The sequence below is a fragment of the Equus asinus genome, chromosome 23, assembly GCF_041296235.1.
Source record: "Equus asinus isolate D_3611 breed Donkey chromosome 23, EquAss-T2T_v2, whole genome shotgun sequence".
Classification (NCBI taxonomy): Eukaryota; Metazoa; Chordata; class Mammalia; order Perissodactyla; family Equidae; genus Equus; species Equus asinus.
Window position 1 is genome coordinate 32,721,707 of NC_091812.1, and position 12,730 is coordinate 32,734,436.

Below are 12,730 nucleotides of genomic sequence, written 5' to 3' on the forward strand. Positions count from 1 at the left end.
AGACCTAAATGAGTATCTACATACATGGTTATATAGATGTTTACCATTGTATGTATTTATGGCATTTCATTAATATATACCTATCACAACTTTATTTCCAGTTTTATCTGGTAATACCTTGATATCTGCTATATATTTTAATTTTTTTCAACTATTCTACAAGAATAATTGGCGTGCCTTTTGTCACTTTTCTTTAAAAGATAAAACAATTGGTATGTAGTTATTATTGATTTAAATAATCAGCTGTTACCTTATTTTAAAATTCTCATTACGTTATGTAGAACTATAGAATTTTCAAAACCTCTTGAAATAATAGAGTCACAGAAACAGTTACATCTAGGTCCAGTTGGTATAAAGGGATTACTTATATTAAACGTATTAGAAACACTTGAACTGTTGCACAAATGTTAAGGTTGATAAAACATGATTTCCTCTTAAGAAAGAACGCATTTTGGGAAAAGTTGTGCTTGTGCTGATTTTAGAAAGTTAAATAATGTTCAAGTTTGTAGTAATTCACAATTTCGGGAAAACCTTTAAAAATGATGAGTCCCTTTGTCTAACGAAGGCTCTTTTAGTAAAGCAGTTGATTTGCCCATTTCAAAAAATCTGATTTCTTATGAGACGCTCTCTTCAAGTAACTACACACATCATTGCAGTCACTAAGGACGAGCCGTGGCGCGCAGCCCTGCCCTGTCTCTCTGATCGAAGGCCGTTCTTCTTCCAGTATGTGCGGGTATCTTTCGATACAAAAGCTGATCTCCTCCTACACCTGATGACCAAGGAGTGGCAGCTGGAGCTTCCCAAGCTTCTCATCTCTGTCCACGGGGGCCTGCAGAACTTTGAACTGCAGCCGAAGCTCAAGCAAGTCTTCGGGAAAGGTCTCATCAAAGCGGCCATGACAACTGGCGCGTGGATATTCACTGGAGGGGTTAACACAGGTAATTGGAAGCGGGACAGAGAAAGACAACATATGGCCGGGAGAATGTTGTGACTAAGATAATTTTCTCCCAAGGTTGAATTCGTTTATATTCCCCCACCTCATTCCCTACCCACGTGTCCACACTCACTGGTTATTTCTCCTCTCGCTGATTCTCTCTCCCTCTTTTACCTACATGATAACTGCACTGTTACCTCTTAACCAAGAATTACTTACACCTAAGAAACGGGTTGGGCTATTTAATACATGACCGTACAGAATTTGTAAACGTGACTAATGGAATTTCACAGGAGATTTCCATATCTCCAGTTGTCAAATAAGCATGCAATAATTTTTTAAGGAATAACTTTTCCTCTAAATTGGAAGCTCTTCCTCTGTTCTTTAAGGGATTTTAAGTTTAATGCAAATAGCTTTAATTTTTATAAAATGCTCTTTCCATCTGGGACATAAATTGTCACAAGCGAAGTCCAGAATATTATGTGTTTATCATTAAAAATATTTCATTAAATCCATCTCTGCACCAACAGAAGACACACCCTACTCTGCATTCCACACAGTTTTTTCTACCTGCCAGATGAGTTTCTATATTGTGATACGGGCAGGCTGACAAATCAATTGTTACAAACTCACTTATAGTTAAGTGCTTATCTGCAGAACATTATTGATGTACAACAGATAATGGAAGGGATGCCTGTAAATCATGTTGACATATTTCCGCAGCCTGAGTCAGAAGTGTCAATTGGAAGTGCCCAAGTAATGCTGCTGTAAGTTAATTCAAACTTGTCATAAGGCTCAAAGTCTGCACATGGGGACACATTTCAAGTTAGTGGGACATTCTAAACATAACCCTAGACCAACTAGTTTTAAATAAAAGGTTATCTCAAGGTTATTTATTCCCTTTTTTGTGGTTCACATGATGTCTGAGTGAGACTTGCCTTCAGAATTCTCCTCAATACCTAGAATTTGTGAACATTCAGCAGACGACTCTATAGGTACCTTTCAGCCATGGACTCTGCAGATGACCATGCTCATCATTGTTAGGTTAAATCCTGACTCAGTCTGTAAACTGACACGATTGTAGAGTGACCTGCTCAGTCAGCTCTTCGCTGTTTATTTTGTAGTAATCAAATATCTACGGAGCAATTTTCTTTCAGTGACTGTTCAGGCTTTAGGCGTCAACTTTCCCTCACAGCTTAGCAGGCATCATGCGCCTGTGATTATGGTTCTGGGTACTTTTGCCATAAGCATTTTTGCTGCAGACATCTTTGCCACAAGCATTTTTTTTAAGGTGCCCTACAGGGAATTCAGTAGTCCTGTTTTTTGCAGGGGAAGATTCACCCTATGCTAATATCTGTTGCCAATCTTCCTCCTTTTTCTTCCTTGTTTTTCCCCGCTAAAGCCACAGTACATAGCTGTGTATAGTTGTAAGTTCTTCTAGTTTTTCTATGTGAGCTGTCCCCACAGCATGGCTGCTGACAGATGAGTGGTGTCGTTCTGCACCTGGGAACTGAACCTGGGTTGCCAAAGCAGAGCACGCCAAAATTTAACTGCTAGGCCGTCAGGGCTGGCTCAACCACAGGCATTTTTGCTGCAAACATTTTCACCACATACCTAATTGGCCATAAGGTAATTTTGCTGTAAAAGAGAAAATAAAAATAAATAAAAGAAGAACATTAAAAAGGACATAATGAACATGTAGTACATATCTGGACTACATCTAAATGTTCCATCACGTGCCCAGTCCTTATATTTCATCAAATCATCTAAGCCAGACTCTGTGCCAAATCCCAAAATTCTGTCAACCGAGGAAAGTCACTGCAACTTAAACAATAGGTGTTTATTTTGGCATTGAGAATTGCAATTCGGGAGACACAGATTTAGGCAGAAACCCAAAATGTGCTCTGGAGAAGATAAAGAAGCTAAGGGTTTATAAAGGCAGAAAGAGAGTCCTCACACAGGTTGTTTTGCCGAGACGCATGATCGGTCCTGGCAACAACTCTCATTCCTTGGCTACCCGTGATTGGTTGCTAAGGCCATCTCTAAGGCAAAAAAGCTTCTTATCTACGGGAGTAAGCATTCTTCTATAGGTGTAAGCATTTTTTCCTTTTCTTCAAGGAAGGTCAAGGGAACGACAGTGAGGCAGAGTTCAGAAAGGCACATTCCATCTGCACAGAGACGTGGTGCGCATCCATTAGCCTCACTTCCGTAATGGTCTCCCAGGTCCATTTTAGAAGTCCTGATAAAGTTACTCCATTCTGTTATTGCTGTCCACAACGTCAGATTCTCCACTAGCAACTAGCAAAAAGTCTGGACCATTTTCAAGAAAATGACACTCACCAGGAATCATATAACCATTTCTTTGGGGGAGGGGAGGAGTAGGAGCTTGATTCTTCTTTTGCCTCATCTTCTAATATTGCATGATAAATTTGGTGAAGACAGCTTAGAGAACAAGCTGTTGTATCTAAATTAGCTAAAGAATCCATAATACTCTCGCAGACTGTTGTGAATGACTAGCCTCCTTTTTTATATTCGCCAGAGCTTGGTCGACTTTAGGTTTTGAGGGGTCTTGAGAGATGACTGTGCTCACCGAAGGATTTGCTAACTGATACGTTATCATTTTCTAGTATAACATGCAATCTGGCTTCACAATCTCATATTTCAAACTTCCAGGAAGTTTTACTACTGTATTTCCTATCAAGTCAATAGAAATAAGCAATAACTGGTTCCATCAACCAGTTATGTTATCTTTTATGGCAAATTTGCTTTACAGCCAATTAGTCATGCAGCCAAAATGTTTGCCGCAAGGATGCTCATGACAGAGATACCAGACCTGGTGATTGTTCAGTTTTTTGCTTTCCTGACATAACCTGTAACTCATGTAGAGACCAACTCACAGGTTTCTAAAGGTCCAAAAGAAATTCTTACCTATCTTCTGTTTCTGGTAACTTGGAACATTGTTTACTGTTTTTCTTCTTTTATGACATGTATTCAGTATCAAAACAATAATTTACAGCATAAATTCACAAAAGACTTTACAACAAATAGGTCCTGATGGTGGCACACTGAGATTAGGTAAGAGATGACGGGAGCATTGTGACAGATGGAGGGGCATACCATGAGGTTAAACTGCTTGTCCAGGACTGGCCCCGAAAGGAGTTTTGCGTATTAATAGGAAAAAATTTAACACTAATATTCACAACTTTACTCTTGTATGTGTTTCTGTTTTACCAGTACTCTCACTTAGAAGATCCATAGAGAAGATCCTAACTGAATTGATATTCTTCTCAACACTCCCAGTGTAGCTCAACATGGATTAGTGGCTATTTACACTATTTGGTTATTAGATTTTTCTAAAGGAGGTTCTTTCTGTTTGATCTTATGAATATTTCAGAACTGAGCTGTTGACATGTGTATGTCCTCTCCCATGATTACATTGCCTGGTGTGTTTTGTGTGCTTAGTCCAGCGCTTAGTTTCTGAGCCTGTGCTCTGTGCTACCCCCTGAGGCACAAGGAGATGAGTAAGACTCTGAGTCTCCAACCATCCCCTCAAGGAATTTTACGATGAGAGGAGACATCCTCATACATGATTATGAATCACAGGAGAATATGTTACGTGACATATTGAGCTATTCAAGAGATGCAAACTTCAATCCTATTCAAATGGAGAAAAATTCAAATGCAACTCAGCTTTCATTTAGGAGATGGCATTAGGTGTGAATTTTTCCTTGAGAAATGGGTGGAATTTTCATAAGTAAAAATATCTTTTCTTAGAGAATATGTTTTATATCTTCTATAAAAATAATCATTTGAGAGGCAGGTTAAAAATTAGACATTGCATCTTCTTCAAATGGTTTATAGAAAGATAAGAGGTAGGTTCCCCACCATCTTGTAAACTGAATTTTCTCATTTTTTTAACTGTGATGAGAAAGGCCACGGGGATGGCGAAGGCCATCATGACAGAAGAGGAAAATATTAGAATGATGAGGATAAAAAGGTGTATTTACATATTTTTAACATGAATTTTCCACAGACTATGCCAACATTTTCTTTACAAATAGACTTTCCATACTAATTGTCCTTAAATAGGAAGAAGAAATCAAGGTTAACAGAATCTGAGCTAGTAACTACTCTATATGAATGACCCTATCTTATTCACAAAGTGTGGCGGAGGATTAATGCAATATTATATATAGTGCTTTTTATAGGATACAATCATGCTATTGGTTCTTAGTCACACTAACACATCATTATGCTTATATACAGTAAAAAGATTCTCTAAGTTAAAATTTGTATTCTTTTTATAGACATTGGATTTTTTTTTTTTTTTTTTTTTTTTGGTCAGGAAGATTGTCGCTGAGCTAACATCTGTCCCAATCTTCCTCTATTGTGTATGAGGGACACCACTGCAGCATGGCTTGATGAGCAATGTCTAGGACACGCCTGGGATCAAAACCAGTGAACCCCAGGCCACCAAACTGGAACACTCGAACTTAACCACTACACCACCAGGCCTGCTCCTGGATGCTTTTTTTAAAATATGAATTAGAATAAGAAATGCATTGCTAGAGTTTATATACAAGTCTAGCAAATATCTCTAGCAGTAAAGCCAAAAATTTCTGTTCTCTCCTGAACACACGTAGTTCATGTAGAAATGTGTCAACATTTCATATTCAATGCATTTAATCTTGGGAGAAACAGTTTCACAATTTCCTTTAGAACAATGGAAAGTAATTGCTTTAAAAGGTGAGACTAAAACTTGTCTTTTTCCTTTTAGGTGTTATTCGTCACGTTGGAGATGCCTTAAAGGACCACGCATCTAAGTCTCGGGGAAAGATATGTACCATAGGTATCGCCCCCTGGGGAATTGTGGAAAACCAGGAGGACCTGATTGGAAGAGACGTAAGTCCTGGGAGCTGCCCCTGTGTGTGACTTCTCATAGAGCTGCTATCAAAAGAGTCGAATAAAATTAGAATTCAAAATATGCATATTATAGTACTCTTTTAGCCCTCACCTCCCAAAATGAAACTTGTGTTAGGAAGAATTTATTTGGAGACTAGTTATATTCCAAAGTCTATCTATGAAAACTCCAATGTCATTCTTACAAGCAAGAAGGGTGCTAAATAAGATTTACCAACTACTGTCTTGGTTTGAATCAAGTGGTGGTCTTTCCTCACCCATCAAACCTTGCATTTCCTGTTGGCACAGGTGGGTGAAGATTAATTAACACCACATAATATATAGCAATGTGAACTCCTTGACCAAGACATTAAATGGGGACTCTTCCCGCCCCGGATCTCCAGCTCCTTTATTATTTGAGCGCCCTTCCCCCAGCTCAGGAAAGCTACAGAGACAAATTCTTTCCACTCAGGCTGTGGCTTCCCTGGTTGGCCTTTCTTTTGGTAAACGCTTGGGCAAGGAGCAGGCACAGCTGAGTCCTTTATTTCACACCCTGGAACTACTCAGAAGCCCTTGACCAAACTCAGCAGAGTATCAACCTCTCTTTTCTATTCTGATGGCCAGAGCCACACACTGACCTATCAATCAACAATTTTGCCAGGGAGACCTCGGTCTTATCTTTTCTGAGTCATCATCTTATTTCTGTTCCTTCCAGGGGTCTCTTTTTTGTCTTAAACCACATGCAGCTCATTCCCAACCTCCCTCAGACGGCTTTCTCTCCTATTAATCACCAGAATTTTTCCCTTATAAAACACTTCTCAAAATGCCATTGATAAGATTTATAGTTGTCATACTTTACTCACTTCTTTTTTCCTCAGTAATTTTAGCAATTAATTATCATTGCTTCTCTACATCAGATCAACATAGTCTCCCTTCCCAGTCAAGGTCTGCCATAGAGTATAACAAATATGCTAAGTAGTTTTGTCCAAGTACCCTGAGGTCTGGCTGACCCATAAAATCAAAAAAGAAAAAAAATCAAAGAGGTTGAGAATTAACTAGTCTTTAACTGCTTCTTCTATTGTGTTGCAGTACAGTGAAACCATCTTATTTCAATGCAACACAATATATGCAGTTTCTCAACATGCAATGCAAAATACTTTGAATAAAAACATCGAATATCATGAAATGCAGTAAACATTCTGTAAATCCTTCAGAACTCTTATTTTAAGTGATAAGAAGTGTCCATATCAATACTACCAAATTACATACAGAAACTCTCATTTACTCAGAATACGTAGGGTGAGGAAGGAGATATTAGTTTTAGCAGAGTAATAGTCTCTTAACTAAAATTTACCAGCTGTTTTATATCACACACAAATTGAATATCTCAAGTAGCAATTCCCAAAGTGTTATGTAGGCAGAACTGACTGGAAAAATAAGCATTACTAATTTTTTCAGAGTATCTGGTACTAGTCTTTGATGGAATATACCTGGGTTAATGCTTGCCTTGGATTCCAAGTTAGCTTTTAAGTGTATGTTGATTGTGAACTAGAACAAATATATTTATTAAAGACTGAGAATATGCTAAAGTGCCCCTAATACCAAAAGCATTTAATGGTGCATTTTATTAACAAGTGGATTAACTATTTAAAATGCTGCGATGATTCACAAGTCGTTTTTAAATGGTCACAGCTTCAGGATCTCTATTGTAAACCTGAGTTATTACTATCCAATTTTGTGGGGGAAAAACCACTTTGGAACTTTCACATTCGGATGAACTATGAATAAATGGAAGCTGATTATTTCTGTATTCAAGATAGAGGAACCAAATAATTATGTCAGTTGCCTAAACGTTTACAGAGAATTCTGCCTTTCTGTGTCATTTTGTTTGTTCCTCCTGTAAATCCCCCATGAGTACAGAAAGACAATACTAATGTTACATTGACTTGCCTTGTTGAGTTGGAAGGATCACCCCTGATTCATTTTGCTCTAATTCTGCCCTTTTTTTCTCTGATGTCACCTCCTCTGATGCTCCCCTTTTTCACTCTCCTTTCCTTCCTCCCCATATTTCTTCCCAGTTGTACGCCAATAGGAACTTATGTGCGCCTGTGCCAGTGGGACTTAGTTACATTGTCTGACTTCCCAATGGAAAAATAGTCTTGATCCCAGCACAGAGGGCACAAAAAGCCACGCATATGTTCAGTAAAATGTGTGCATTCATGGTCCCTGCTCACAGGGGTGTAATAAAAGCAAACCATGGCTCACAAAGATTGAAGGGAACCTGCAGAGACCATCGAGAAAAGGACAGGAAATTGGCAGGTTGTAGAGAGCACAGGAAAATTGTATTTTAGTTTTTTAGTAAATCTTTGACCAAGATTTATTGAATTTTGACCACTCTGGAACATTTTTCTCCCCAAATTGGAGAATTATCATACACATAGGATTTTTCAGGCTCTTGTATAGTAATAGAGTTTGTTTTTCAAGTTCTAAATTATTTGGAGCAGAAGTGCTGTTTTTGATGTACAGGACTTATGGCATGATTTGAGGGAAATTTTTATACGTGTTTACTATCCTAATGTGATAATTAAAAAGGGATATGATGCTAGGTTGTCATAAAAAGAAGTATTTGTGGGGGCCGTTCTGGTGGCATAGTGGTTGGGTTCGTGTGCTCCACTTTGGTCGCCTGGGGTTTGCGGGTTCAGATCCCAGGTGCGGACCAACAAACCACTCATCAAGCCATGCTGTGGCAGCATTCCACAATCCCACATACAAAATAGAGGAAGCCTGGCATAGATGTTGGCTCAATGACAATCTTCCTCACCAAAAAAAAAGAAGCATTTGAATAAAATATTGGTGGTCACTGGTGAAAATCCCCCTAAAAATCATCAAAGTAGAAAGAAGTATTGTCTCGTAAACTTCTTAAGCACTTATAACAATTTTCATAGCTGGCTTAGTGTTTAGTGCCTTTTATCCTTTTTCTTCTATTTGATATAATCAAACTGACAGGTAATAAACATCAAAAAATAAAGCTTTTAGCATCAGGCATCAGGTAGCAGAGAAAAAAACTAATAAATTATTAAAAATCTTTACCACTTCAGAATTCTATCAAAATGCAATCATTTGAAAAAATAGAATTGCTGCATTTTTGGTCAAGTCTATGTCTGTATGCTGGAATAAAGTTGAAATGGCACAAAGTAAATGTCAAGGGAAATTAGGAAATTTACTTGAAATTAGTAAAAATATAAGGATAAAAGAAAGACTCCATTTCTTATGCCAGATATTTCATAATAGTAGATTTATTTCCAAACTGATAGAAAATATAGATTGTTTTATTTCTGTGGGGCTGGCTCTCAGATAAACACTTCTAGAAGCTGAATATTGAAGGACTGCTAGAGTTAGTTTCTTGATAGACGTAGTAGACACAGCAGTTGCTATTCATCTTAGAATTTGAATATCCCTTTGGCATGGCGCTGTAAAGGCAAATACTGGTTCTAAAGATAAAGAAGAAAGATTAGCTTGCCCTTGGGTCTGCTTCCAGATATTCTAAAGCATGTACCTCCCCTCAAGTCTTATCTCTTAGTTAGACTTGAAAGATACAGGGCATGCATCTTGGAATCCTCAGAGCTCCATTTAGAGCCTCACACAAAGAAGTAGGTGCTTAGTAAATGCTGATGAAGATGGACTGGGCATGATGACATTTAGTCTACAGGGAAAATAAACAATTATGGAAAAAAATATAATGATAAATCTTATCTAGTTCACAGTTTTACCACGACATCCTCTCTACTCATATTCCCAAGCTTGATCATGCTATAGTGACTATAGTGGGGGCATTTTTTAACCAAGCATCTGAAGTAAAACTATTTTCTTATGTAGCAATGCAAGGTGGGAGGTGGATGGTAAAGCTTCTACACATTGGGGATGGGGGCAAAGAAGTGTGGAATGAGAACAGGCCTTCCTTTAACCCCTTCGAAAGATGCATGATCCACTCAACTGAGTGATAGAACTAGGCTTGATTCTTTAAATTTAAATGTCTTCCACTCTGTTTAACCAAACCTTTCAATTAGTGGATCAAACCAACAAACTTTGATGAGGAATAATGCTATGAATACTGAGATGGTAATAATTTTTTGTACTGCCGTTAGACATGAAAATGAATATTGTTCAGCTACTGAGGTTAACCCCACCTCGATGTTTTCTCTATATTATTCCTACTGCCTCTTTCTTCTATCACAACCATAATCCTACATTTCAGTCAAACTGAGCTCAAGGCTCACTTCCACCAAGATGTCTTCCCTAACTTCACCCATCATGTCATATCCTTGATTCTCATTCTCTCACAATCGTCTTCTTCCCCAACTTAATTAAAAACTCCTCAAAAATAGGGATTAAAAGTGGAGGCCAGCACAATGGCGTAGTGGTTAAGTTCACACCCTCTGCTTTGGCGGCCCAGGGTTCACAGATTTGGATCCCAGGTGCAAACCTATACACCGCTCATCAAGCCATACTGTGACGGCATCCCACGTACAAAATAGAGGAAGATCAGCACAGATGTTAGCTCAGCAACAATCTGCCTCAAGTGAAAAGAGGAATATTGGGAACAGATGTTAACTCAAGGCCAATCTTCCTCACCAAAAAAAAAGGGATTAAATTGTTTTCTTTTTTCTTGTTCACCACTAACATGAACACCAGGCATTGACATGTCCTTAAGCTCTATAAGACTTGATTTCTTCATCTCTAAGTGCACTATAAAAACACTTGCTCTGTCTACCTTCATATAACTTCTACGAGCATAATCATAATAATAATTATAATTTATTAAGCTCTTATTTGAGGAAGCTCTCTGTGATTTCATACATTAGCCTTATGAGGTGCATATTATCCTGTAAGGAAACTAACTAAGGATTAGAACCAAGATCCACTGGCTCCAAAGCCCATACTCTTAACTAGTAGTATGCCAAGTAATATATGAAAATATTTAATGATATTGTTTTGATTGTTAATTGACATATTGGCAAACATCTTATGCCTGTAAATTGGACACAAAAATAGACTCAATGAGAGTAAACAGAGCCTTTCTTTGTCCCTAGAGAATCTCAATCTGGGTAGATGATTATGAACGTATGATCACTGTAAAGTTAAGAAAGAGCTTCCAATGAATTATAATTTTCATATGACTCATTTTAGACTTAGACTCATTACTTTAGAAAATAATCTGACCAGAAGTGTCTCAGGTAATTGAACAGTGTCTGAAGCCTTTATAATTTATCTTTTCCCAGATCTAGATTAACAAAACACATGCCAAATTAAAAATCCAGATACAATCACAAGAAAAAGCACTTTTCATTTTAACTTGAGGATGAAAATTGTCTTTGGGTAGATTTCCAACACATCATCATATGTGGTTATTAAATTACCTTGACATTCAATGATATCTTCTATTTTCCCTAAACTATACCTATATTCTCAGAATTTTGTAATCTTTAAGAGTTCTTATACTTAATTGGAAAGTGTTTTTTGATGCCATTTTTCTATTTCAAGCCAAGAAAAATCATGTTTAATAACACATTTGATGAATAATTCTGGTGTAGTTGTCAACTCAGCATATTTGTCACTTATTTCTGAAGCAAGCTAAATATGACTTCATCTTGTAAGCTCAGCAAACTTCCCAGTAGTGGTCCTTGCATGGAGTTTATTGTATTTCTATGACTAGGTTAGATAAGATCTATGCAGAGAATGTGAGAGGAAAAGTTCAGAGACAAGGAGACCCACCCAAGGCTGTCAGTCATATAGGAGCCAATGCTAGCTAAAACTGGACTACACTCAGCGTCTGGGCTATATTCAAGAACACAGGGAATGCATTTTTGGTGAAGACAGTCTCGAGTGTGGATTTCGACATGTTGATTTCAAAGTTCCTTTGAAATATCATGTGAAAGTGTCCATCAGGGCAGTGAGTATCTGAGGTGGAAGCTCAGGAACAAGATCTGGCTACACACTTTGATTTGGAAGGCATCTGCAGATAGATGACAATTAAAACCATTGTGGTCGATGGGATTGCCAAGGGAGAGTGTGTAGAGTGAGGAAAAGGAGGGCCTCCACCTGGATCCTGATGCTCTCCAATATTTAGTGGTTGAGCAGAGGAAAAGCAGCCTGCAAAGGAGACCAAAAGAAGGGCAGAGAGGGAGGAGCAAAACCCGAGAGTATTGTGGAAGCCAAGGGAAGGTACTGCTTCAGAAGGATGGAGTGAAGGGCAGTGCCAAGTTCAACTGAGAGGCTCAGGAAGGTAAGGACTTCAAGACACACATCACTGGCATCACTGGTCAAAGCTGTTTTAGAACAATGATGAAGGGGCAGCCACATTTCAATAGGTTGAAGAGGGAGAAATGAAGAAGTAGAGATACTTCCAGCAAGAGTAGCAAGTAGCAACTACTCTCTTAGAGGTTTGGCTGTGACGAGGAGAAGGGATATGAGTAACGGAAAAGAGCTATAAGTTGGGGGGTTTTTTTCTTCAAGATGGAAGAGACTTGAGTTTGTTTATATGTTTATGGTAGAAAGCGAGACTGGGATAGAGAGGAGATAACTGATGGAATAAGTCCTAGAGTGGCTCTAGGTTATGGGGTTCAGAACTAAAGGGGAGATTAGCCATCCGAACCCTTGTAACTGAAGGAAAAGAGGAAAGAATATGTATGCAAAGAGTTGGTGGTGGGCTGTTGAGGTTTAGCCTGAAGGTTTATCATTTATCACTGAAATGAAAGAATAATGGTAATAATATCAACACTTTTGTAGAGGCTAATAAGTATCAGCACCCATCTAAGCACTTTACACAGGTAGTCATTTAATTCTCATAATGGCACTCAAAAGTTGCTATTTGTAGTGTCACTATCATCCTTCCCATTT

At 38.2% G+C, this 12,730-nt stretch overlaps 1 protein-coding gene across 11 annotated transcripts in view; it reads left to right on the forward strand.

Annotated features, from left to right (window-relative positions):
* The window catches only part of TRPM3 (transient receptor potential cation channel subfamily M member 3), a 797,927-nt gene that overhangs the window by 543,646 nt on the left and 241,551 nt on the right, over positions 1-12,730 (forward strand). For all 11 annotated transcript variants that reach the window (XM_070495625.1, XM_044756724.2, XM_044756721.2 and 8 more), the window contains exons 4-5: positions 725-938; positions 5,712-5,836. In XM_070495625.1, coding sequence (XP_070351726.1) covers positions 725-938; positions 5,712-5,836 — 339 coding nt within the window. The remainder of the gene's footprint in view (positions 1-724; positions 939-5,711; positions 5,837-12,730) is intronic.